This window comes from Carassius carassius, chromosome 3 (assembly GCF_963082965.1).
Source record: "Carassius carassius chromosome 3, fCarCar2.1, whole genome shotgun sequence".
Lineage (NCBI taxonomy): Eukaryota > Metazoa > Chordata > Actinopteri > Cypriniformes > Cyprinidae > Carassius > Carassius carassius.
The window spans coordinates 33,906,235-33,933,741 of record NC_081757.1 but is presented as its reverse complement, the minus strand read 5'-3'; the positions used below and the strand labels follow the sequence as shown (position 1 = coordinate 33,933,741).

The 27,507-nt window shown below is 36.3% G+C and overlaps 2 protein-coding genes across 8 annotated transcripts in view; both read right to left on the bottom strand.

Annotated features, from left to right (window-relative positions):
- The window catches only part of etnppl (ethanolamine-phosphate phospho-lyase), a 30,429-nt gene extending 25,198 nt beyond the window's left edge, over window positions 1-5,231 (bottom strand). Inside the window, exons 1-6 of the mRNA XM_059536259.1 lie at window positions 5,038-5,231; window positions 4,608-4,726; window positions 3,418-3,577; window positions 3,099-3,173; window positions 2,590-2,683; window positions 1,091-1,207 (exon numbers count right to left, since the gene is read on the bottom strand). Coding sequence (XP_059392242.1) covers window positions 1,091-1,207; window positions 2,590-2,683; window positions 3,099-3,173; window positions 3,418-3,577; window positions 4,608-4,726; window positions 5,038-5,096 — 624 coding nt within the window. The 5' untranslated portion in view covers window positions 5,097-5,231. The remainder of the gene's footprint in view (window positions 1-1,090; window positions 1,208-2,589; window positions 2,684-3,098; window positions 3,174-3,417; window positions 3,578-4,607; window positions 4,727-5,037) is intronic.
- Window positions 5,232-6,784: 1,553 nt separating this feature from the next.
- Window positions 6,785-27,507, bottom strand: part of LOC132124973 (collagen alpha-1(XXV) chain) — a 712,477-nt gene continuing 691,754 nt past the window's right edge. For 2 of the 7 annotated variants that reach the window (XM_059536150.1, XM_059536158.1), the window contains 9 exons: window positions 26,700-26,726; window positions 24,285-24,365; window positions 23,678-23,731; window positions 23,298-23,351; window positions 23,169-23,195; window positions 22,936-22,989; window positions 12,901-12,978; window positions 9,259-9,297; window positions 6,785-7,963 (listed from right to left, as the gene is read on the bottom strand). In XM_059536150.1, the coding sequence (XP_059392133.1) occupies window positions 7,937-7,963; window positions 9,259-9,297; window positions 12,901-12,978; window positions 22,936-22,989; window positions 23,169-23,195; window positions 23,298-23,351; window positions 23,678-23,731; window positions 24,285-24,365; window positions 26,700-26,726 (441 nt within the window). In that variant the 3' untranslated portion in view covers window positions 6,785-7,936. Of the gene's footprint in view, window positions 8,499-9,258; window positions 9,298-12,900; window positions 13,466-22,935; window positions 22,990-23,168; window positions 23,196-23,297; window positions 23,352-23,677; window positions 23,732-24,284; window positions 24,366-26,699; window positions 26,727-27,507 lie in introns of those variants that run through there. The other 5 variants (XR_009426824.1, XM_059536191.1, XM_059536169.1 and 2 more) reach the window with 5 other exon arrangements.

The window sequence follows — 27,507 nt, the reverse complement described above, 5'->3', positions numbered from 1 at the left end:
TAACATGCCACTGAAGTAGGAAAGCGGCACTTTTCTATCCCAAATGTGCTGCATCTGCTGATGTAATTACAACCGCTAAGTGTCAGAGAAGGGGACGGGGAGGCCAGGGGAGAGTTGAGTTCTAAAAAAAATTGCCTATACACATAGAGTGTTCACTTTCAGCGCTGAGGAGTGTTGAGAAAAGTAATCTCATAGGGGAAGCTAGCCTCCCTAATGTACAAGTACTAATGATGAGTAGGATATTGTATATTTGATCGCCAACAGATTAACCAAGCTGTCATTCAAATAGTATGTATACAAAGTAAAAATGAAGGGCGAACACGCCTAAGCTGGATAACATTACAGCAGTTGGCTCTTTTAATACAGACTTTTAAGAAGTGATGGATGCTTGCATCAAGTGATAGGCCAGGTAAGTAAAATTATATTATCTTGCTGTATGTGTGTTGTTTTCTTTACGTTTTCTGATTAAAAGCAAACAAAAGCCTTTCTAAAGTGGATAAATAATAATAATATAATAATCAGCAGGGATCCCCAGATTAAAATAGTTAGTGTGCCTCCCCTATTTTAAAACCCACGAGCCACCACTGTCTATGTGTGGGGTTGCTTTTCAATCAAGGTAGTGGGCTTTTTCATAATTCTGCCCAAAAAACACAGCCATGTCACAAAGCAAGACTGATAAAAAGTGTCTCGAAGATCATTAAATTGAAATTTTAATGAAGAACAAGAGACAACGCTGTAAATATTGTATATTGTAAATATATATTTTTTGCCAATAAAAGCCTTTAAAACTTATGATACGCTTATCATTGTTTTTCAGTATACAATGCAAACATGTGAAAAAATAATCTACAAATACTAAAGCAGCAAACTTTGTAAAACAGTAAATTTATGTCACTGCCAAACTTTTGACCATAAATGAACAGTGATATCTGGTGTCTTGCCTTGAGACCGAAGGATATCAATTATGCGATATTATCACTGAAAATTAATTATAATGTTAAAAAGAAAGGCTTTAAATAATGGACCACAGTTTAAAAGTACAGTAAGTGGAAAGGGCTGATTACTTTGGATGTTAAATAACTTCACTTACCTTACGTCCCTTTTTATGGGCCTGCTCGATTATATCTTTGACATTTTCAGCATAGGCAGTGGCAGGGTCAGGGTGGTCCTCAGAGTATTTGCCTCTATAAATGTCTGGACTGAGAGCCTGAGGAATTATCACATTTTTTAATAGTTAATCAAAATTTACAGTGCAGAAATAAAAACTTTCACTATGCTGGCACGTTAAAATACAACTCTTTTTTTTCTGCACATTTTTTAATGTAATGCATAATTATTGCTATAATTTAAAAATCATTTTTAAATTGACAGTTTATGAATAGGTACTGTATAGTTTAAATGCTGGCTGTTTACATTCATCTGCTATGGGTAGTTATCACTTATATGTGGAATGGTATTTCAGAGCTGTAGCAAGGAGTCATAAGGCCCCTGGATTGTACTGTAGTCCACTTTAAGCATGTAGCATACTGTCAACATTAAAGAAAAGAAAGACCAAGTGTTTTTAAACTTTTCATAAAAAATACATGCTAAGTGGTTACGTATGCTGATGTGGCTCACTAACTCGTAACACAATACTGACTGATCACCTCAGAGTAGAATGGAGTGATGACTGAGAGGTTAGTTCACACACACACACACACACACACACACACACACACACACACACACACACACACACACACACACACACGCACAACACATTCAACCCAAAATCCATGGAGGTTTCAGTCTAAGGATTCCAAACTAATGGTTAACATGCATTCAAGTTTCAAAGTAATTTGTTTGAACAAATAGTTGGAAAATAAATACTATGGAAGTCAGTGGGGACCATCAACTGTTTAATTACCAGCATTCTTAAAATATATATTTTCTTTTATGCTCAATAAAAAAAAAAATTAAAAAAAAAAACTCATACAGGTTTGGAATGACATGAGGGTGAGCTAATAATGACAGAATTTTCTTTTTTGTTTTAGGTGAATTACTCCTTTGCTTGCCATGTCATTAAAAGGTCAATTGTTTTTTTTCTTTAAGAATTTTATTTTTCTTCATTGTGATATAAATACATTAATATTAACCTGACATATTATGCTCCTCAAATAACTCAAAAATGAAATACATGCCCATGGAAGAAGTGTATTCAAGTCATTGCATATGTAATAGCAACAGAGAAGTTAAGAAATAAGAAATATTACTTGAGCATACTGTAATTATTTCTTATTAGTTTCTTAAATATCATGTGACACTTAAGACTGGACTAATAACTGCTGGAAATTGCTATCACAGGAATAAATTACATTTCATGAAGAAAACACAGCTATTTTACATTGTAATAATATTTCACAATATTACTGTTTTGCTGTATTTTTGGTCAAATAAATGCTGAAAAACAGAAAGAGGCATTAGAGGTTGCACAATATTAGTTGTCCACCTCTGAACAGTTTTTGACTTCAAGAATAGTGTCTGAGAACTTTGTGCATGTGACCTTATGTCACATCCAATATGTCAAACGTCTCATGTTGCAACACTCACCACGTGCACATGTTGGCTTGGCTCTGCACCAGTCATCTGATGAAACTTATATGGACTGATATCAATGAGCGATGACACATGACCATGGTAGGCACTGCAGGGGAAGCACACTGATTGGAAAATTTGCAAGAATCAACAGAACAAAGTTCCACTGTGTTTGAGAGGGCTTAAGTTATCTAATCTTCTAATGATTATTTTGCTTATCAGAGTAAAATGTGGTGCAGAAAAAAAAGCAGCAGCAACACATCACATGCAATATTTTTGAAAGGATATGGTGTTCATTTAAACTAAACCCAAAGACCAGGTGATACATTCTTTTGCACAGCAAAATTTTGCATACCAAGGCAGATGATGACTATGCATATCCATAAGCAAAACAGATATTTCTAGATACAAGACATAAGATTAAGTTAATATTTAAGCTATGAACTTCACACTTCTAAGAAATTGGTTACTGTTTAGATCCCAGGGCAGAGAAAGAGGAGGCACAGACAGTGTTGTTGACTTACTTCTCTAGTGTTATGATGTCTTTGTGGCCAGTATACTGCCAGGCCAACCTCAGGGCCAGATCATTTGCCTCAGACCTAGATGTCAAAACAGAATAGTCGATCCTGGGTTTAAATCACCATGTGCCATAATGACTGCCTTCAACAGTGAAAACAAAAAGTGCTATCTAGACAGCAATAAGCATTCAGGCTGTCCAGCCAACAATCAGGAATTACAACATCTGGGCTGCATGCTAGTCTACATGTACAAAGTACACAAAATATCTGGCTCTTCTGTTACAAAAAACAGGTGGTATGTCTGAGAATGAGCTCACAGGCCTACCCTGAGTTGACAAAGTAGCACACAGAGAGCTTTTCAGGAAGAGTGGCTTGGAGACGTTGAGCATAGAGGACCAGATTGTCATGTAGGAAGCGAGAGTTTGTGTTAAGAAGCTCCATTTGCTTTGCTCCTGCCTCAACCACATCTGGATGGCAATGACCCACTGGATGACAACACAGAAAAAAACAATAATAATACTTCAGGGGTTATTGTATTAACACAGATAATTGCATTGTGAGACATATTCATGTAATAATGATAATAAATTCTCACGTATTGTATTAAACCAGATCATTTTAAATTATTACATTTCTGGGTAATTAGTTGTATAAGTAATATGAGGTAAATGAATCAGATTCTTTTTTTTAAAATTAAGGCAAAATGAATAATCAAGAAAAAAAGAATCTTTGGTTGCACTTTATTTTACAGTACGTGTACTAACATGTACTCATAGTGTACTTACAGTGTATTTATCTAAGAAAGTTCTGGTAATACAAGGTATCTACATGGGGTAGGGTTATGTTTAGGGGTAGGTTCAGGGTTAGTACCTAGTTATTACATAGTTATTGAAATTATTATAATAAGTACATAGTATGTACATGAGGAACAGGACTGTAAAATAAAGTGCTACCGAATCTTTAATCCCATATTATATTGTTCTAACATCAACATCTGTGGCTTGCTGTTGATTACAAGAGGATATAATTTACAATATTGTCTGTCAAAAATGCTAGGAATGTGTAAAATTGTCTTTTTGAGGTAGGGCTAAATTTCTGAGTAGAGGAATTCTAGTAATTACTATGGTACAAGTTTGTCAACTGTGCTTCATGAGTAGTCTGTATTTTGTTATTCAGTAGTTTTTGTGTTTTCCCGTAACCAGTTATGCAATTGAGTTTGTGATGGTTCTTTTTCAAATGTTATAATAATGCACAATAGAGTGCTTAAATAAATACAAATGTCATTCCAAAAGGTCTATGACATCAACTGATATCATCAACAGTTTGAGATATATCCCAAAAGTGGTGTACATTTTGTTTTTATGTATTTATTTTATTTTCACAGATCTATATATATATATATATATATATATATATATATATATATATATATATATATATATATATATATATATATATATATATATATATATATTTATTTATTGACAACGGCAATTTCCCTTTAAAATGGCATACCATGGGCAACGTTATTTATGCAATCCAGGTATTTCTCATCTTTTTCGTTGTACATGTACTGTCCTCTTGCTCTCACAATCTTGATAGGGTCATGACTGAAGAACACTTTGCAGGACGGACTACATATGGAGGAAAATGCAAGGAGAATATTTTTTTTAATACCATAAATCTAAATGAAAAACAACGAATACAGAAACCGAAAACTTGTTTTCAGGTCTTTTTTTCATCATGACAGGCACCAGAGTAAACTTTCTCCAGCCAACATTCAATTAAGTAACCAAGTTCTGTTAGCTGCAATACACAGGCTACTCATCTCAAATATCCTGTTATTAATTCAGCGAATATGATGTTCTGATGTTTTTAACATCAAAATAACCAATTAACAGAAGACATTAGTTCGTACGTAATAACTTCAGTAATGTCTTCTTACCCAACATGTTTCTTTCGGAGATCGATAGTTTTCTGCTTATCAAAATTTTCCGTTGCCATTTCTGTGCCTGCAGGTGCTCACAAAAAAGTATTGACTGTGGCTGGAGATAGAAAGAAGAGAAGATGTGCGCGCAAGAGAGAGAGAGAGAGAGAGAGAGAGAGAGCAATCCACTCAACTAATGTATATGTGCACGCGCGTGTGTGTGTGTGTGCTTGAGAGAGAGAGAGAGAGAGAGAGAGAGAGAGAGAGAGAGAGAGAGAGAGAGAGAGAGAGAGAGAGAGAGAGAGAGGGTAGCTGTTGTGGGCGGGACAGATCCTGGAGATAACGTCAATGTAATTTGCAGTTAGGCTATATTATCGCAAAAGCGTTCGCTGCACCGTGAAGGCAGATTAATAAAGACACATGGAGAAACAGAATTTATTTGGCTCCAACAGAATATCACACAGCACTGGTTTAAAACGAAGTGTCTAGAGCCATTACAACAATGAACAAATTGAAAGTCCTAGTCGTTAACTAGGCAAAACAACAACAATAAAATGAAAATGAAAGAAATTAAGAAAGTGAAGAATGGAGCAACAAAGATTATTCTGGCTAAAATGACATTAGCTAATAATGTGATAATCATGGGCTACCAAAATGTACAATGTAAATCAAATGAACAGTTGAAACACCGTATAAACACACATTTATAGACACCAAAATTATAGATTGACATAAATTATAAGGATTAAGAAAACAAAGCAATGTTTTTTTTCTTTTTTGCAATAAACACATTTTGGCAAAGAAAATATAAACAAAACAAGGAACTGTTTCATTCAAAACTAAACTAAAGATAAACAAATTAACAAAAGCTGAAAGACAAATTTATCTCTCATGTCTTCTATACAAACAAGCCAAGCCTCTTGTAAAGAAAGGTTTATGACATTTTGTGTAGTAGTAACAATAAATGGACACACATTAAATATTTTTGAAAATGCCTACAAATGGCTTTAAAAGGAAATTATGTGACTGGTATGCATCCACATTCACTATAACACTTATCAGTTTAAAAACAAACAAACAATATATATATATACACACACACACACACACACACACACACACACACACACACACACACACACACACACACACACACATATATATATATATATATATATATATATATATATATATATATATATATATATATATATATATATATATATATATATATATATATAAATCAAGTTTCCTATAGTGCCAACATAAAAGCAATTCTTACATATTACATAATGGTTGAGTAACAGATATCAAGACTCATTTGTGTACCTGGCGCACATTACATCAATACATGAAAAGAAATAGAATTTGCACTTAAAAAAAAAGAATGCACACATATATTCCACTATACATATATTAATCTACATTTAATGAGAAAAGAAAGAGAGATGGAGAGATATATCTCCTTCAAATTTCCAGTCAATATTTAACTAAATTCATGTAATCTGAATCTATGTTTAGTGATATATTTAATGAACTGTTGGTGCAAAATATAAAATAAAACACAATATACAATTAAGTTAAAATACAGCTAAAATACAGTTGTGAAACCTGTATAAAAAAAAAAATACTATAATCATCACATAAACATATGTCTGAGCATGAAGTACAACACCTTGTGGAGAAAGGTCTTTCCACTTTCATGAGGAATGCCTGTTAATAAACCAGTTTGCTATTTTAAGAATATAACGTTGCTATATATATAAGTAGCAGCTAGGGTAAAAAGAAAAGAATCCACTAAGAAATAAATCACTTACCCTTCCTTATGAATAACTATTAAATTCAATACATAAAAAACTACTTCCAGTAAAACTACGTTCTTATGATCTTAAATGCCCATTAGAGGTTGAGAAAATCAGGACCATAATCCTGTCACCTCCAGCCAGAAAACACATTATAACACCGGCAGTGCTGTGAACATACTGTATATGTTTTAATGTATATGGTGTTTGAAGCTTGTTAAGAAAGTTAAAAGTAATAGTCAAAATGGTTTTAAAGCTGTTAAAAAAAAAAAAAAAGAATTCTACAAAATTATGCAAGTTTGCACTCTGGAATGTAGCAGTGCTGGCTGATGATGATCACTGCTAATTTAGGATAAAGGCTCCCAATGACTGCTATATGTGTGCACATTGTTCTGTACATGAACACTGTATTTGATGCTTATTACTGATACTGATTGCTTTAGAATGCTGTTTGTATGGTTACTCAGAATGGCAATACCACAAAACCACAGTATGTCCCATTTTTTACATTTCCCTTTGACACCCTATGAAAGTCTTTAAGAATGTAAAACTTTCAGCTCCAACAATACATAAACAGGCATTTTAACTTTAGCTGCAAAATAATGCACTAACATGTCATATTTACAACTCATAGCATATAGTAACCATTTCCAAAACATTTTTTATGAATAACAAATGACTTTAGGCACAAAGGCTAATACACAAAATCAGCAAAAAAAATATTAATAATAATAAAAAATATGGCAAAGGGTCACAATGAAAAAGATCACATTCTGCTGTAGATCATACTGCGTAGCTCACTGCTACAAACAATAACCCCACTGAAGAATAAACAAGATAAAGTTTGCAGATTGGATTGATGTAGCAACTTTGCATGCATCACATACACCATCCAATAATAAAGATTTCTGAGTTTCAGTTGCCTGCTTACTCTCAAATGGCCACAGATGGTGGATGCATCTTTAATCCTGCTAGTTCCATAATTTGAGTCTTTAAGTTGTCACTCTCATTACAAGGTGAGAGTTACACAACAGCAACCCCGAGGCACAGGAGGGCCAGATGCCACACTGACCTCTTTGCAATAAAGAAATCCAGCAATCACAATTCTTACTTTCTCAGGCCACCAGCCAAGGCGTGACACCCTTCATAAAGTGAAAAAGAAAAATTAACACCCTCTAGAGTAACCAATTTTTGTTTTGAATCAACAAAGACTGACAGGTAGTTAGTGATTTCCAGAAGCCATATACTTTGACCACACTACAAAGTGATATGTACATGCTTGTTTTGGGTGTGTGGATGGAGTCTTTAGTCTTTTAAGCTGATAATATGGACTGGTGTGACCAAAAGACCCAAAGCCGATCCCTCAGTCGCCTCTTCCTTCTTCTTTTCAGTTAACCTTGTTAGTCTGTTTTGGTATCCATTCTCATTCTTGGCCATGCAAATCAGGGAAAAAACACCATTGTGAATAGTCTCTTACTGGTCAAGACTTTAAATTCCACAGTGCTAATGTGAATATAACACGTTGCCGTGATCACACTGAAATAAAAAGAACTATGCCAAAGCTTCATAATGCTATGCGAAAGCTTCATGATGTTCTTTTCCCAGAATAAAAAAAAGTATTTACAAAAAAGCGAAGCCTTATTTAGAAACTCCATGCGTTTTGTGTTAGACTGATCACTGCAAAGAAAACACAAAGACACATATGTTTTAATATAAAAGGAGAGTTTCAAAGACCAAAGGATGTGAGCTACCACTCAATTGCTTACAGTGGTGGTCCAAAATAATAGAACACTTGGCATATTTAAAAGGTTTCAGTTGTTTTTGTTGAATTGGCAATTATAATACCTATAAAACATAAAAAAGCTACAGTCATTGTGATGAGTGGGGCGGGGCCGAGAGCTGTGGAGTGATTTGGAAATGAGCGACACCTGCTCCACTCACCGGTCTCGAGTCCCATGGAGGAGATCGGAAGGATACAAAAGAGGAGCGACAACAGTGAAGGAATGAGAGAGGACCAGACCTGGACTTTATTTTGTGTTTGTTTTTGTTTGTGCGCGGCAGTCGTCCGTGAGGAGATGTTGCACTGTTTTGTTTATTTTATTGTTAAAGTTTAATTTGGATGTCGGCCGGTTCCTGTCTACTTCTTCTCACGATTATGAAGTTTTTATATTGTTACAATGGTGTACATTCGGCAGCGCGTCCCTCCTTCCTCCCGGGTTTCGGCACCAGTGTAACAATATAAAAACTTCATAATCGTGGGAAGAAGGAGACAGGAACCAGCGGACATTCAAATGAAAACTTTAATAATTAAATAAAATGATATCATGTTTTGGAGGCAAAAAAGGTAAATATTTTCAGATCGGTCAGGTGTTCTGATAATTTTGGCCACCACTATATAAAATATCTATAGGATTTTTGAGGATCTTCTTAAATTTACCTTCTGCCAACATCCAGGCATTGGAAGTCCATCTGGACCCTATAGTGGATAAAAAAGAAACCGGGAATATTATATATTAATTATATATATATATATATATATATATATATATATATATATATATATATATATATATATATATATATATATATATATATATATACTGTATATATATGATCTGAAAAAACTGGGATCATGCAAAGACAATACCATACAATAATAAAAAAAAACTAAGAAACAAAAAGGTTTAATAGAGTAATGTTGTAGAAGCATGAATGACAAGCATGTTAGCTGATTCTAAATTACAGTAATTTAAGGATTAATTTAAGGATAATTAAGGACTGAACACACTAGTCTTTGATCAAACCTTGTAAAAAGAACAAGAAAATTTTAATCTTAAAGATTCATGCAAATGATCATTCACAATTTTACTAAATTGAAGTAGGACTTTTATATTGCATATATATTTTACAACATACATGCCCTAATGCTCTAGCTTAATAACAAACATTAATTCACATAAGCAAAATGACACAGTGAAATGTATAGTTATCTGAAGCCTTTAAACATGGTGATTTAAGACATGGCTTGAAAACTCAGTTTCTTCTCTTACATAGGATTGAGTGCCCAATTGGAACAGATATATGAGAGGAAACAGGAGAGGGTTAAAGGCTGAGGAAGAGTGACTCATGCTGACACTGCACTAAATAACTTCTCAGGTGTGGTTTGACACAAGATGGATTATTTAAGGAATCCAAGGTTAATTAGTACTGGTTATTTCATTTTAGGAGAGCAAATACTATCCAATAAGCAGAAAGTATTTAATTTGTTCACATAGACTATAGAATAAGACAACGAGAATAAGATTAAATGTTATTCCAGAAGGTATTTATAATAAAATGCTGATATAGGTGCCAGTGAGCATTTAATGCAGTTTTAAGTGGTCCAAGGATGCGCAACTAAGTGGATAGTATACAGGTGCTGGTCATATAATTAGAATACCATCAAAAAGTTGATTTATTTCCATAATTCCATTCCAAAAGTGAAACATGTATATTATATTTCTTCATTACACACAGACTGATATATTTCAAATGTTTATTTCTTTTAATTTTGATGATTATAACCGACAACTAAGGAAAATCCCAAATTCAGTATTCACACAGAAAATGTGAATATTGTGTAAAGGTTCAATATTGAAGACACATGGTGCCACACTCTAATCAGCTAATTAACTCAAAACACATGAAAAAAGGCCTTTAAATGGTCTCTCAGTCTAGTTATGTATGCTACATAATAATGGGGAAGACTGCTGACGTGACAGTTGTCCAAAAGACGACCATTGACAGCTTGCACAAAAAGGGGAAGACACAAAAGAGGCTGGCTGTTCACAGAGCTCTGTGTTCAAGCACATTAATAGAGAGGCGAAGGGAAGGAAACAATGTAGTAGAAAAAAAGTGTACAAGCAATAGGGATAACCGAACCCTGGAGAGGACTGTGAAACAAAACCCATTCAAAAACATTCATTTATGTTCTCTGATGAAAGTAAATTTTGCATTTCCTTTGGAAATCAGGGTCACAGAGTCTGGAGGAAGAGGGGAGAGGCACACAATCCACGTTGCCTGAGGTCCAGTGTAAAGTTTCCACAGTTAGTGATGGTTTGGGGTGCCATGTCATCTGCTGGTGTTGGTCCATTGTGTTTTCTGAGAAGTTGTAGAACACTTCATGCTTCCTACTGCTGACCAACTTTATTGAGATGCAGATTTAATTTTCCAAGAGGACTTAGCACCTGCATACAGTTCCAAAGCTACCAGTACCTGGTTAAAGGACCATGGTATTCCTGTTCTTAATTGGCAAGGAAACTCGCCTGACCTTAACCCCATAGAAAATCTATGGGGTATTGCAAAGTGGAAGATGCGATATGCCAGACCCAACAATGCGTAAGGCCACTATAAGAGCAACCTGGGCTCTCATAACACCTGAACAGTGCCACAGACTGATTGACTCTATGCCACGCCGCATTGCTGCAGTAATTCAGGCAAAAGGAGCCAGAACTAAGTTTTGAGTGCTGTACATGCTCATACTTTTCATGTTCATACTTTTCAATTGGCCAAGATTTCTAAAAATCCTCTCCTTTGTATTGGTAATATAAGTAATATTCAAATATTATGAGATACTGAATTTGGGATTTTCCTTAGTTGTCAGTTATAATCAAAAATAAATGTATGGTGCAGAGACCTGGAGAACAACAGTCACTACCATGAAGAAAATCCAGTCCTTTATTAACACATGCCTCAGACGAATCCTAAGGGTATGCTGGCTGAACACCATCAGTAACCTGGAGCTGTGGCAGCAAACAGGACAGCAGCCTGTTGAAGAAGAGATCCTCCAAAGATGCTGGAGATTGGTTGGCCATACCCTTCGCAAGTCTGCATCAAGCACAGTAAGACACGCCCTCTTTTGGAACCCACAAGGGAAAAGGAAGAGAGGCAGGCCAAGGAACAGCTGGCGCCACAACCTGGATGCAGACGTGTAGAGGTCTGGCCACACATGGGGACAGTTAGAGAAGTTGGCTCAGGACCAGGACGACTGGAGAGCCCTTGTTCGTGGCCTATGCCCAAAGCTGGGCGATAGGTGTAAGTGAAAAAAGTGAAGTGTCAGTTATAATCATCAAAATGAAAATAAATAAATATTTGAAATATATCAGTCTGTGTGTAATGAATGAATATAATATACACGTTTCACTTTTTGAATGGAAGTAGTGAAATAAATCAACTTTTTGATGATATTCTAATTATATGACCAGCACCTGTATATATTGCATACAAAAGGGTGTATTAAACTATAAGGGAATAAATGACTGCTATTGATGCTAACATACAGTTGGAAAACTCATGTTAAAATGCCTTGTGACTTTACTAATAGAAAGCAGACAGTACATGCAGTAAATGTGTTAAAAGACAATGGGATACCCAACATTAAAGGGATACTCCACCCTAAAATGAAAATTTTGTCATTAATCACTTACCCCCATGTCGTTCCAAAACCTGTAAAAGCTCCATTCGTCTTCGGAACACCATTTGAGATATTTTGGATGAAAACCTGGAGGCTTGAGACTGTCCCATTGACTGCCGTGTCAAGGTCCATAAAAGGTATGCAAAGTCATCGTCAGAATACTTCAGATCGTTGACAAAGGAATTATTGAATAAAGTCATTACTTTTGTTTTCTTTGCTTACAAAAAGTGTTTCCGTCGCTTCATATAACCCAGATTGCACGTCTGATTGCAGATGGAGTATTCTGACGATGACTTTTCATACCTTTTATGGACCTTGACACTGTTATTTACTTGGCAGTCTATGGGACAGTCTCAAGCCTCAAGGTTTTCATCCAAAATATCTTAAATTGTGTTCCAAAGACGCACTGAGCTTTTACAGGTTTGGAACGACATGGGGGTAAGTGATAAATGACAAAACTTTCATTCTGGGGTGGAGTAACCCTTTAAACTCTGCTCCACTATTTGTAAGTCATGCATGGAGGCTAAATGAAAGCTCTTTCACCATAAGAATGCATGAGAGGTGCTCAGTGATGTGGGTGCAAAGCTGGCAGCATGCACGGAGAGGCAGGAAAAGAGGATACTGTACCAATTGGCACGGGGCATCCAGCCCATCCAGGCCAGGCTGACCTGGCTCGCCCTTTTCACCCTTAAAGCCCCGGAAACCCTGTGTTATAGAAATGAACTGGGAGTGTTACTAGGATAGAGGCTGCAGGCGCCCTTCCGACCTCCAGACGAGAGAGCACGGCACAGGGCAGAGAGGAGCAGTCCAGTGGTTTCTTAGCAAACCACCATTTCTTGATATGGCTGAACAGTGTTTTAACTTATGTACTTGTAGACCAATTTGTCCTGACTTTTGTCCTAGAAGGCACCAGGCTTGTTTAGCTAGATTTAGGAATTCCAATATTTTTTTCCCAGTAGGCACCAGTTTTAAATTAATGTTTAAAAAAAAAAAATGCAGATATTTCACATATCAAGTATGATGTGGGTTTCCATTTCGACCACGGGACTACTCTTCTCTTAAGGCTACACTTTCTTCAGTTTTCCAGCTCTCAGCTGGGACATACCAGTGGGCAGGGTGCATCTAATCCGGGGGCACCCTGTTCTCCTTTCTCCCCCTTAGGCCCCTTTTTGCCTTTCTTTCCCTTCTCCCCCTGTGGACACAATAGCCCGGTCAGTGGAAGAATATGCCCAATCAGAGAAGTTTTGTATAGTGTTTTGAGACCAGTACATGTAGAATTTTTTTTTTTATGTATTTGAAGGTGCACGTAGTAGCCTACTTGTTGTTTATATTATACTGGTTAATGGAAGTCTTGGAGTTATTTTGAAAAGTAGTGTTTACAGCATTATACAATAGCTGATTCAATTGTAAATATGCTCTTTTTACTTATTTAATTAATTTAGTAGAAGTATGGATTTATTTAACAAATGGTATCAATTATGTCAAAGTGCCAAATATGTTATGTATCTCAATAGGAGACCAGCTCAAGCTAGTTTACACACACACACACACACACACACACACACACACACACGCTAAGGCATTCACAGCTATTCAGCATCATGTTCCTCAAATCACTTCTTGATGATTCTGGTAATCCTTTTGGTAATGGCAATTACCACCAAGAAACAAAGTTGCCATGAACGGGTGCATTGGTCTGCAATAATATTCAGATACCGGACAGGTGTCAGTGATTGTGCCCACAGGCCTGTGTCTGCACAATAGAACATCCAGGTGCCTTATTTGCTGTTGGTTATCACCATATCCATGCTCGGCCATCGACATGATGCACCAGGAATTTTGATTCATCAGACCAGGTCACCTCTTCCAATAATCCATGGTCCAGTCTCGATGCTCAATAATTTTGAGCCCATTTTATGCATTGTTGGTGATGGCATGCAGTTAGCATGGGGACCCAGTTGGGTCATCGTGGACACAGGCCCATACACAGAAGGATGAACAATGTACAATGAACTGAAAAAAATCAGAAACACGTTTTCAGGCGCGATATGTGAAGTAAGCTGTTTTCGAGATCGAAATTCCGAGTTGCTGTGCCATCACAATCTGTCCTTTATTAAAATCTGATAAATCAGCACTTTTTCCATTCTAAAACCAAACACTCTACTAGGCGAAAGCTGGTCCTCTGGTGGTATATTTACAGCTTTGTGAACTGCACCAGCAGCATCATTTGATTGCCAGCCATGCTTATTGCTCTAGGTTGGGGGTGATCATAACGTAATGGCTCATCAATTAGCAGTTATTGAACTGAACTGAACTGATTAATGACACCACTGTGTTACTAATTTTAGTTCTGTTTAAAAATCTGTATTATATAAAGTGCTTAAAATAAGGTGACTTGACTTACGCATGACTGGTGTCTTAAACATTAATTTAAACATTTTTCAAAGGTACTATTCATTTATTTAGGGCTGTTTAATGAGGAAAAGAATACTCTGTGCACCATTACCTACTGCAACAAAATATATTGGCAAAAATCTTATTTCCTAAAGTGAGTTATCAACACAATATAAGGAATTAAATGCATAACTGAATCGAATGGTAAATTATTTAATGTGGGGAAACATTAAATATGTGTGTGTGTGTGTGTATGTATATATATGTATGTGTATATATATATATATATATATATATATATATATATATATACACACTCACCAAAAGGATTATTAGGGATTATTAGGAACACCATACTAATACTGTGTTTGACCCCCTTTCACCTACAGAACTGCCTTAATTCTACGTGGCATTGATTCAACAAGGTGCTGAAAGCATTCTTTAGAAATGTTGGCCCATATTGATAGGATAGCATCTTTCAGTTGATGGAGATTTGTGGGATGCACATCCAAGGCACGATGCTCCCGTTCCACCACATCCCAAAGATGCTCTATTGGGTTGAGATCTTGTGACTGTGGGGGCCATTTTAGTACAGTGAACTCATTGTCATGTTCAAGAAACCAATTTGAAATGATTCAAGCTTTGTGACATGGTGCATTATCCTGCTGGAAGTAGCCATCAGAGGATGGGTACATGGTAGTCATAAAGGGATGGACATGGTCAGAAACAATGCTCAGGTAGGCCGTGGCATTTAAATGATGCCCAATTGGCACTAAGGGGTCTAAAGTGTGCCAAGAAAACATCCCCCACACAATTACACCACCACCACCAGCCTGCACAGTGGTAACAAAGCATGATGGATCCATGTTCTCATTCTGTTTACGCAAAATTCTGACTCTACCATCTGAATGTCTCAACAAAAATCGACACTCATCAGACCAGGCAACATTTCTCCGGTGGGGTGTTCTGCTGTTGTAGCCCATCTGCCTCAAGGTTGTGCGTGTTGTGGCTTCACAAATGCTTTGCTGCATACCTCGGTTGTTACGAGTGGTTATTTCAGTCAAAGTTTCTCTTCTATCAGCTTGAATCAGTCGGCCTATTCTCCTCTGACCTCTAGCATCAACAAGGCATTTTCACCCACAGGACTGCCGCATACTGGATGTTTTTCCCTTTTCACACCATTCCTTGTAAACCCTAGAAATGGTTGTGCGTGAAAATCCCAGTAACTGAGCAGATTGTGAAATACTCGGACCAGCCCGTCTGGCACCAACAACCTTGCCACACTCAAAATTGCTTAAATCACCTTTCTTTCCCATTCTGACATTCAGTTTGGAGTTCAGGAGATTGTCTTGACCAGGACCACACCCTTAAATGCATTGAAGCAACTGACATGTGATTGGTTGATTAGATAATTGCATTAATGAGAAATTGAACAGGAGTTTCTAATAATCCTTTAGGTGAGTATATATATTTATTTATATATATATATTTATATATATATTTCTACTTAAAACTGTTGCTAGAAGGGAAAGGGAGGCTTTGAAAACAGGAAAAGTTAGATAAGAATATCAGATAAAAGGACAATAAATGAGAGACAGTCAATTAAGATTAAGGGAACAAGACTGACAGCAGTCTTACAGGACACAAGGGAAGAGAAAGAAAAGCAGGGAAACACCCCACAAAAGCCCACCCCTGAACAAACCACACAGGCAGAAAAACTGCTTCTTGGTTATAACAGTGAATAAAACATTATCCATGAATTAAATATTATACACAAACAGTTCAACTTTGATATTTGACAAGAGATTAGACTGATTTTGAATTTTAAATGATAACAATTAAAGAAAAATGAATCTGTGGTAGACTGAATTAAACATCAAAACAGATGTGATGTAATGGTCATGCTGCATGCACACATATATTTTTAGGAAAACAATAGTTTTCAGGAGAAATCACAAAACTAGAGCATGTAAACCTGATTACCGCAATAAAGAGCAAAAAGTTGTGTCAGGAGCTGACACCCAGGGTTGACAAATGATGTACCTCGTATCACCAGAGCTTCATAAGGAAGTGCCCAAAGAATCACTATAGACTTTAAAGCATTAAACGTACAGTATGGAACTTTTGGCCACCAGGGGTCACTCAATCAAAATAATAACATAAGACGTACTTTGATGATGTCGGGAAAGAGCGTAGGCTCATGGGAGTTGTTGTTCATTGGAACACGCGCTCGCTCCCCACATTCCTCACTCATTTTAACTGAGGCCGGCGACACACTGGATGCGTGGCGCAAGCGTCTCAGTTGCGTGGCGTGTCAGTTTTTAATTCGGCTCCCATGTTAATAGGTTAGAGCTTGCAGACTGCCTGTGTGAGCCGCGCGTCTCAGGCGCGGCTCAAGGTGCGCGGAAAACGCGTGCTTGCTAGAAATAGAACCGACGCCTATTTTTCACGCGACACCCGCGTGTGTTGGAAGCGTTTCCAGGCAAAATATAATAGGAAAATATGTTTATATGTAATTTTGTACACAAATACATATTAATTCATGACATTTGGATGTTTGAAAGTCTATAGGTTGAAATAAATTCAGATATAAATGTAATTTAAAAAATAAATAAATAATTATCGATTTTCAAATATTGCACCTGTCAAACATAGTCTATTTTGCCGTCCATACTGTTGACGGTGTCCTTTATCAGTAGGCTTTATATTTATGTTCAACGTGAAGTATAGATATTGTTGTCATGAAGACAAGAGCCTGGTCTGTCAGCGGTCTCCCTCTATGTCACCTACAGCAGCAGCAGCCGCCACGCTTCTGGCACGCAGCAGAGACGCCGGTCTTAGTATTTTGACAATCACGTCTTTTCGAACGGAGAGATATATGAATTATCAGACCCCTATCAAATCAATATTCCATCTAGCTAGTAGTAATATATGTTAAAAAAAACACGGTTGCCTTTCGTTAATAATTATAATTACGTTTATACTATGATATCGAACAAGATAGTGAACAGCATTTGAAGCTACTTTATCCAGCTAGATATAGAACGCATGTAGATTTACATTATACTCTACATGAGAGCTAGTCCGTCTGCGTTTTACACAAGACATCATCGTTTCACAAAATATACGGATAGATACAGTTAGCTGAATGGATGCATACCTGTTTATTAGAATGCAAGCATCTCTCTGTAGTTTCAGCTTGTCACGAAGCTCTCTCTATCTTGGAAATGCAACTCCAATATTTACCCATGTCTTGTTTGTTCTCTTGTCCCAAAACCTTCTCAGGTCATTTATTTCACCCGTACGTTTGACTGCGCTTCACAGAACGTGCAGGCAAAGCATAATCATGATCCATAACTAAGTTATTGATTGAGGTATAAATACGAATATAAACAATATAAATATAAAATATAATAGTCTCGATCAAGGCTAGCTACTACTTTTTCTTCTTCGTCTCGTCTTTGCTTCTGTTCACCTTTGTATTTGGCGGTTCCGCAGGAAGTTGTTTAAACTAGAGGGGTCAAAGCTTATATGACGCCATAGACGGGCGACAAAACGGAAATAAAGAAACGTGCCGTGTCTTCTAATTAAACTATAATTTTCTCTGGATTTGAAAGTTCGTGGAAACTTTCGGGATAATGTAAGTACACAACAAAAAAAAATATATAACATAGATATAGTGATATCTGCTATTTTTAAAGCAGAAAAATTACATATTGCGCCTTTAAGTAAACAGAAACAAATAAGTATGCTACAGGCTATGCAGAGTATTGTTCCCTATTCAGGAAACCAGGGTTATATACATAACTGATACATACAGGTTTACATATTCCGGTAGCACTTTATTTTACAGTCCTGTTCCTCGTGTACATACTATGTACTTATTATAGTAATTACAATAACTATGTAATAACTAGGTACTAACCCTGAACCTACCCCTAAACCTAACCCTACCCCATGTAGTTACCTTGTATTACCAGAACTTTCTTAGATAAATACATTGTAAGTACACTATAAGTACATGTAAGTACATGTACTGTAAAATAAAGTGCAATAAAGTGCCATATTCCTTTCATATGTTCACTCAACCTATGAAAGCTGTCATTATCTGACGCAATGGAAACCCTACACCTTTCACTACACAGTATTTCAATTATAGAATTGAATAAAAGTGAAGGAAAACTACATAATGTCAGGAAGAAAATTGCTAAAAGCAAGAAAAAACACAACATTCAGGCATTGAATGTGCAATGAGAGTTGCTCTGAGACTCTGCAAGCTGGATGACCTTTTTAGACTGCACCCCAACCTACTAGTGAGGCATCTTTCAAAATCATCTTATGAAAGATTCTCATTGCTGACATGTTAAGTCTTTTGACCACTCTAGAGTAAGCTTCAAGGTTAAGAACATGGATGTCCTGAAGTTGCAATTGAGCCAGGGCAGCATCTGTACACTTTGTAAATGCATTATGTGCTAAGACTAGGCCAAAAGCAATCACTCAAAATTGGCAAGCTTTGCCCCCAACATAAAAAAAAAATGTCAAAAAATATGTAGAAACGTCATTGTTTAGTAATGGACTAGAAATTGAAAGGGCACATGAGATTAAGTTTCTAGGTATTATAATTGACGAACATTTAACATAATAGGTGTGCTGCATAAAGTTAAAGATTCGCTAAATAAGAATGCATTGTTTTTATTGTATAACTCATTGATTATTCCATATCTGACCTATTGTATTGAAGTGTGGGGAAGTGCCTGTAAAACATACATTAATCCAATTTTACTCTTACAGAAAAGAGCAATTAGAGTTACCAGTGGAAGTGGATACAGAGATCCAACTAATTCTTTATTCATACAAATAAAAACTCTGAAATTTAATGAATTAGTAGAGTATAACCTTCTAAAAACAATGTATAAAGCTCATCTGGAAAGTTTACCGAACAATTTGCAAAACAGATTCACCAAGAGGAAAAGTAGATATGAACTAAAAGGTACTGAGGTTTTTACAAAACCCAGGTTCCAATCGGCTGTAAAGGAAAAATGTGTCACATTAAAAGGAGTCAGTTTGTGGAACAGTCTTGATTGTAAAATGAAAACTTCTAAGTCCATTTATGTTTTTAAGAAGTTTGTTAAATTATAAATTGCAGAAATATAATATCTGCTATCTGCATCTGGCCAGTCCAGCGTTACCCTGTCTACAGCATGTGAATACACCTTAGTAAACTCTTTAAAGGAAAACGCCACAGTTTTTCCATATTTCACTATGTTCTTCCCACAACATAGACGAGTTGATACGTACCTCTCCCGTTTCAGTGCACGCACTTAATCACTGTAGCGTTCGGCACCACTATGTTAGTTTTTAGCTTAGCACCATTCATTCCTTAAGATCCAAACAGGGATGAATTTAGAAGCCACCAAACACTTCCATGTTTTCCCTATTTAAAGACAGTTACATGAGTAGTTACACACGTAAGTATGGCGGCACAAAATAAAACGTGGCCATTTTCTACGTGGATAAAAATGATAACTACAATGTATGGCGGAAGAGCACTTTGCAGCACTTTGACATATTTCTGCACAGAGTTCGAAGTGCTGCGAAGTGCTCTTCTGCCATACATTATAGTTATCATTTTTTATCCACTTAGAAAATTGCCACGTTTTATTTTGGGTCACCATACTTACTCACGCACTACAGCGGTTAAGTGCACGCACTGAGATGGGAGAGGTACGTATCAACTCGTCTATGTTGAGGGAAGAACATAGTGAAATATGGAAAAATGGTGGCATTTTCCTTTAAAAGCTAGAGAGGGCCACATCTCCTGATTGCTAGGGGTCTTCAAACCTGAAAGAAACTGCACCATGTGCACACAGCTCATCAGGTGCTAATTCAGCTGGAGGAATAGAGTTGACATGATCAAGTGAGAGAGAGAGAAAGATAGCCTCCATTGCCTCAGGTTGGAACACCAGGGATCTTATGAGGTGTCACTATAAGCACACAAACATAGTGGGTTGACCAATCTTCTGTGTACCACAAAGCACTGCTCAAGCATGAGAAGTTAGTTATACACTTCCTCAAATGATGAGCCACAAAGAGATGAGATCCAAACAAGCTGGTTGCTGAAGCATACATTTTCAATGCAAAGAAAAACAAAAATGTTTATCACAGGGTAGCTTAATCGCTTCCAGCATGACGAATAAAAAATCTGTGGAAAATCTGATGCTTTTCTATGAAGCACACAGTGCGTTCAGTGTTTATATTTAGTCTTCAGACAATTTATATGGGCTTCTGATGCTGAATCAAGTGAAACTATGAAAGGGAATTATATTTAATTAATTATGAAGGTTATATTTATAATAGTCTCAGCCTCAGACAATCATCCTCATGAGTCGTCTGCTGAATGTCTGATGCATATGGCAACTCTAAACTAGAAACACTTTCTAGCCAGAGATTTGAAGTCGTCATCAGATTAGTTAAATTAAACATGATTTCCGAGAGACGTGTGTGTTGCGTTCTTTAATGTTCAGCCTGGAAACAAAGATGCCACGATGCCAAACCCTCTCATGTTAGAAGAAAGCCATTGTGCTTACAACTGTGACAATGAGTGTTTATCAGGATCAACTAAATGCTGGATTCTCAAAAGTATGTGAAATTCCACCCACACCCATAAAGATGACGAGGTTGCTTTACCTGTCAGTCATATACAGTAGCCTCTTGTGCGGGCCTTAGCCAAAGCGCCCAAGGTTCCCAGACCTTCTCCAGTCAGTCTAAAGATCTGGCTACACGAGACTGTATTTATGATAACTTTCAAATAAACATAGCATCGAGGTCAATGCAGTGCAATCTGATTTACAGAACCTTACTTGAGTGTAGGAGAAAAGCAAACAAACAACAAACAAACAAACATCCAAAGCAAAAAAGAAACGTCCTTTTATCAGGGTGCTGCATTTTAAAGATAATTTTGTAACATTTTAAATAAGCCTTAAAGATTTTATTTGAAAGTGTTTTTTAAACAATTCTTTTCATTGTTTTCTCATTATTTCATTACTGTTTATCAAATGTCTGTGAAATCTGTTCCATGTATGTAATCTTTTAATGTTCCTCAAAATTATTTACACGTATTAAGAAATTTTATGAAAAAAAAGAAATGTTGAAAATGGGAGGTTATTACATAATTTATAACATAAAAAAAACAAATCAAGGTTACTGTAAATTATTTCAAGTGCCATGCTAATACATCTATAGTATACAGCTAAATGACATGACTTTTGTGTGATTAAATGAAACGTCTTTCATGACCACTGTCAGGAATTATATTTTTAATTAAACAACTGTATATTTAAACATGTTAGGACTTAGTTTTAGACTTTTAAACAACTTAAAAACTGAAATGGGTCTGAATTTCCTGCTTACTACATACTGTAGTGGCACATTCCCTGACATTAAAAACTGAACATTGTGGCACAGTGTAAGTCTATGAAACAGGCAGGTGAAATGAAAGTAATCATGCAGAAGAAGCTGCCAGTTCAGGGCCATTACAAAAGCATTGAGCCTGTTGTCAATGGAATTACTCTGTATTTCTTGCTGGAACAAGAATTACTGTAATAAATATTTTCACTTGGCAATAAACTAAACAAAGAATGATTTTTTCCCTGACTTTTATGATTATGGGATGGTAAAATGCTATGTTAGTAATGAAATTCTGAATGATGATAAACAAATATTTATACAAATACAGTTGGAGTAAAAAAAATATGTGAACCCTTTGACTATACCAGACTTTTTTATTTATTTATTAAATATCAGCAATACATTTTTAATGTTAACTAACCCACAACAACAGACAAACACAGTTTACTAAAACAAATAAAAGTGCCAAAAACACTGCATAAACATTCATAGTGTAGGAAGGGAAAAATGTGTGCACTCTTAGATCACCCTTAATGATTTTAAATGTATAAGGAAACCATGTTTGTCTGTTGTTTCAGACAACAGTAAATTATAAATTGTGTGAATCATTTATGCTGAAAATCAAAGAGTTCATAAATTGTTTTTTTCTTCAACTATAAATATTACTATTTGCTACTGCTTTTGTAGAAGAGAATCTATTAAATGTAATATCTTCACACTGATCTTTCACTCCATGGTCCACATTCAGTCTATATGAAGGCTTTGTGCCTAAACTCCTTTGTAAATGTCCATTGACATCAGATCTAATCAAAGATAGAGAAAGTTTCATTCCCTGTTTCACAACATCTATGTTACAATCACCTTTTCTCCTCTTTCCCCCATGTTGCCCTTGTCTCCCTTTAAGCCTGGTACCCCCTGCAAAAATACAACTTCAAGTAATTACAAATGCCTTGATACTCATTGTTTCAGGGGTAAAGATCTTCATAGATATTGCTGGCATCTACTAGAGGACAGAAAAGTTGCAGGAGGGCAACTCAGGAGACAATAAATGATAAAAAAGTCAACACATAAGCAGTAAATGAGTGACAACTCACATCCATTCCAGGTGTTCCAGCAGCTCCCTTCAAAAAAGCAGAAACAAAGCAAAATATTTTCTGGAACTACAGTACTGAATAATGTGATTATTAAATGGCCAAATAATTACCAATTGTTTGAATACTTACAGGTAACCCATATGGCCCTCTGGGTCCAGGATCACCAACATCACCCTTCTCACCCTGTGACAGATACATTGAACACCACCTTTTATATAAACACATTTAGTGGAAAGTATTACCATAGAATCTTAAACATGTTCAGACTCTGCTGTGAGGATCAGGAGGTGCCCCTGTGTTGGTCATTTGAAATCCCGTGCTTAAAACAGTAAAACACTGTGAGAATTCAGGTAAATCAGAGATTAAAAACACAAATCAGCATGCAATATTCATATTATTAAAGTGTAATTGTCTACCTTACAGTTCTATACTAAAATAAGGGGGAGCAGAAAACAAACATAAAATTCTAAATAAAAATAAAATAAATAAAATAATATAATAAAACTTACTCTATCGCCCTTCGGACCTGCTGGACCAGGAGTCCCTATTGGTCCATCCATACCCTATAAAAAATGGAGTGCAAAAAGTGTTGTGCTTTCATAAAAATTTACGTCAATACATTGGTTGAGGAAAATCAGGCTACTGTAATTTTTTTATTTTTTATTTTTTAAGATTTGCTCTCTATGTTAATCTTTAGACTCTATCTTTAATAATTGGTCAGGCAAATCTCAAATAAATACACGGGGGAGCATAAAAATTAAATGGCATGTTAATGGATGAGTAAGTGTTAAATCTGTGTTAATGTCAAAGTCAGCAGCAGAAACACAGAGTATCTGTTGTTGTTTAATCTCTCACTGTCACAGAGAGTTTAACATTATAGAAAAATTACCAACGAGTCCAACCAAGTCAACATCTGTGTAACAAACATAAACAATTGCACATTTATCCAGCACACAAAGTTTAAGGGGCAGCAAAGCAGGCTTGGCTGACTGCATAAGTCACAACAATGAAAACAAATGGAAAATTGTAAATACAGTAATGGTTAGATGATGTTGAGTCAAAATAAGTGGGGATGAAGTATGAACATCCCAGGCTGCATGGCTGTTGTGTACTTACTGGGAGACCCAGGGGTCCTCTGTCACCCTTATGCCCAGGTTCCCCTCGCAGTCCCTTGAGACCGTGCAACCCAGGTTCCCCCTAAGTGGAGATGAATGGCAGAGGACAGTTCAGGAAATGCTGTGTAACAGTTACTCAGGAGGCAACAATCTTGTTTTTTGATTTCTGGACAAATAGCACAGGTTTAAGACAGGTTGAATAAATTGCACCTGACAGTCTACAACAGTGGTCGGCAACAGGTGGCCCACAGGCTAAAACTGGCCCGCCAGCAATAATGCTGACATGTGCCAGCAGCCATATTACTTTGATAGCGGTTGGTTCTGAAATAGATCTGCCATGACAGCAAATATTACTCACAAATTAAAGCATGTGAGCGGAGTGCGAGTGGGAATGGAGAGGTGTGATTTTGACTGGTGCGAGGAGCTGACTTTTTAAAAAGTGGGAGCGTCTAAGTTTAAGTTTAAGTCTAAGTTTTTTGTACTCCTTTATGAGTACAACTCATGCCAACGGCCCGTCATATAACTGCATATTAAGCAAGTATTCACGTTAAACATATTTAGCTTGATAGAGATGGATCACTCAAATCAGAAAGAATGTGAAGGCTATGATATGATGAATGGACATGAGTGGGAAGTTATAGTTCTCAAGGAATATGTTTGCTCCTTCTAGAGTGAATATTTTCAGCTGAAAGCATGATTTTTAAAAAAAAGTACTACAACGCGCAATCACTCTCTCATTAATGCACTCAAAAAAATGTAATCTTACAGTGCTACTTCATCTGTATCCGATTTCGAATGAGCAGAAATCTTTAAGAAACGCATTGATCCATAGGTAAAATAACTGACAAAAACATTGTTATTTTCATTACAAACTAAATTTGCAGCGCAAAAAGCAGCAATTATACTTTTTATAGGAATAGTTCACACAAAATGTTATGTTTATATGCTTATTCCCAGGGCATCCAAGATGTAGGTGACTTTAGAAGAACACAAACTGAGATTTTTAACAAGCTTTTGATTTTTAACATATACAAACAAAACCAAATGAAACCCTGCAGCTTGTGATGAGACATTGATGTGTAAAGTTAGAAAATGATTGGTCTGTGTAAGAAACTGAACAGTACTTCTATCGTTTTTTTTATCTCTGATTATCACCACAATTTCTAAACTGTCTGAACTGTCCTGAGCGTCTTTGCGTCTTCTTCTTCAGCCCGCACGTGAGGCCTCTTCTTCTTCCTCTTGCTTTACGGCGGATTGCAGACATTACAGCCACATATCTCTCAAATGGACCATTGACTATCTACAATCTCAATTGGAAGTATCAATGGTCTATTTGAGAGATAGGTGGCAGTAATGCACTTATAGGTCTGTGATCTGCCATAAAGCAATAATAATAATAAGACACCTCATGCCAGGCTAAAGAAGATGATTTCCTTTGAGAAGGACAGTTTAGACATTGCGGTGATAATCAGAGATGAAAAAAAAACAATATAAATACTGTTCAGTTTCTTGCACAGACCGATCGTTTTATGTCTTTACACATCAATGTATCATCACGAGCTGCAGGGTTTAATTTGGTTTTGATTGTGTATGTTTTATTACGTTCAAAGCTATGATTCCCATCCACTGGCATTATAGGACTGACAGACTGCAACGGTTTCAGTTAAAAATGTCTGTTTGTGTTCTATTGAACAGAACTGTGATATTTAAAACATACTGAAATACTTTAGCCGCAGAGTGAAGGGTGAAGGCAGAGTGGTGTTTCTGATTTCATTTAGCGAGGAGCTGAGCGAGAGCAGAGTGATTATTAAATGCTTGGAGTGCGGAGGGAAAATTGTTGATGCTTCACTCCGCTCACATACTCTGCTGGACAACACCACACAAATGTGGCTTTTTGTTAATGACTGTCCTCCTACAGGATGACAGACAGCTCACTACCAGTTACAAGAGAAATTTTAACAGTATGTCACAGGCAATTCTAATTGCATTTTCATAAATTCATTTCTTTCAACTTATGACTTGACTATGTTCTGGCCCGCCACCTAGTGGCATTTTTTTTGCCAGATGCCAAACTTACTTGCCGACCCCTGGTCTACAATGAGTTTGATGACTAAGGACCTTTTGGTATAGTAGTACACAGTGGGAGTTTAAGTGGTGAAAAATACCTTCTGCAAGTCTAACAGCATTCTCTATGTACAAAACTTCCATCTTTGAAAAAGGTGATTTGCTCTATGAACAATTCATGGCAAGTTTGCAGCATGCCTTAAAAACCAAATGTCCATATTCCATAAGAAATATGGGATTAATTTAGGCATCAGTATTAACTGAATTAACTATAAACTACTGATTCCAATAATAACAAATTTAAATCAATATCAACAACAGCACAGATATGCTTCATCACGTAATGATGTACCTTTGGCCCAGTGAATCCATGAGGACCCTGCAACACAACACAGCATTAATAATATCTTTACTTTTCTTAAAACTTCATTGTCTGTTCAGATTTTTACCAAACAGAAAGTCATCTTTGGCACTGGCATAACAAATCTTATTGACAAAACACACCGCTTACAGTAAGGCAGCTAACCAGAATGAGCTTTTTACCACTGTGGGCGCTGTCGCCGCCATGTCTGCAAAGTGCATTTGAAGCTTTTGACTGCTGAGTGGTGATTTAACTACGAGTTATCAAACAAATGGATCAAAGCACATTTTCGCAAATAGCCGTCAGCTTTGCCTCACTGATGTTTTGCCTTTGACAGCTGCAGTTGGGAAAATTAAGAAAAACACTGTAGTTCAATTATTTAATATTCACAGATGAAAATGTAGTACTTATGAAGTTATGTGTGTTTCATAGAATGAATTCAAGCAGGATAAATGTCAAGCCGATGAGCTACACAGTATTACACCATATTTTAGATGTGAAACATTTAACAGGTGTGCAGCATTATTTATATAATATGAATTATGTGTTATATTATCCTAAAGAAATAGTGTGTTACTTTTCATCAGAGCATTAAAAGTGGTAGCCTATTTTAGTGAGCTAGGCTACATAAATGGATTTATATGCAAAATGTAAATATTCTCACATATTAGGCCTATATTTGTCACAAGTATATTTTTAATTTATATTTTAAAATTCCTTTAATAAAAAAATCATGCATTTTTGTCATGCACAAACTTTGTTATTCATTACCTGTCCTTTGTTTTGAAAGATAACTACT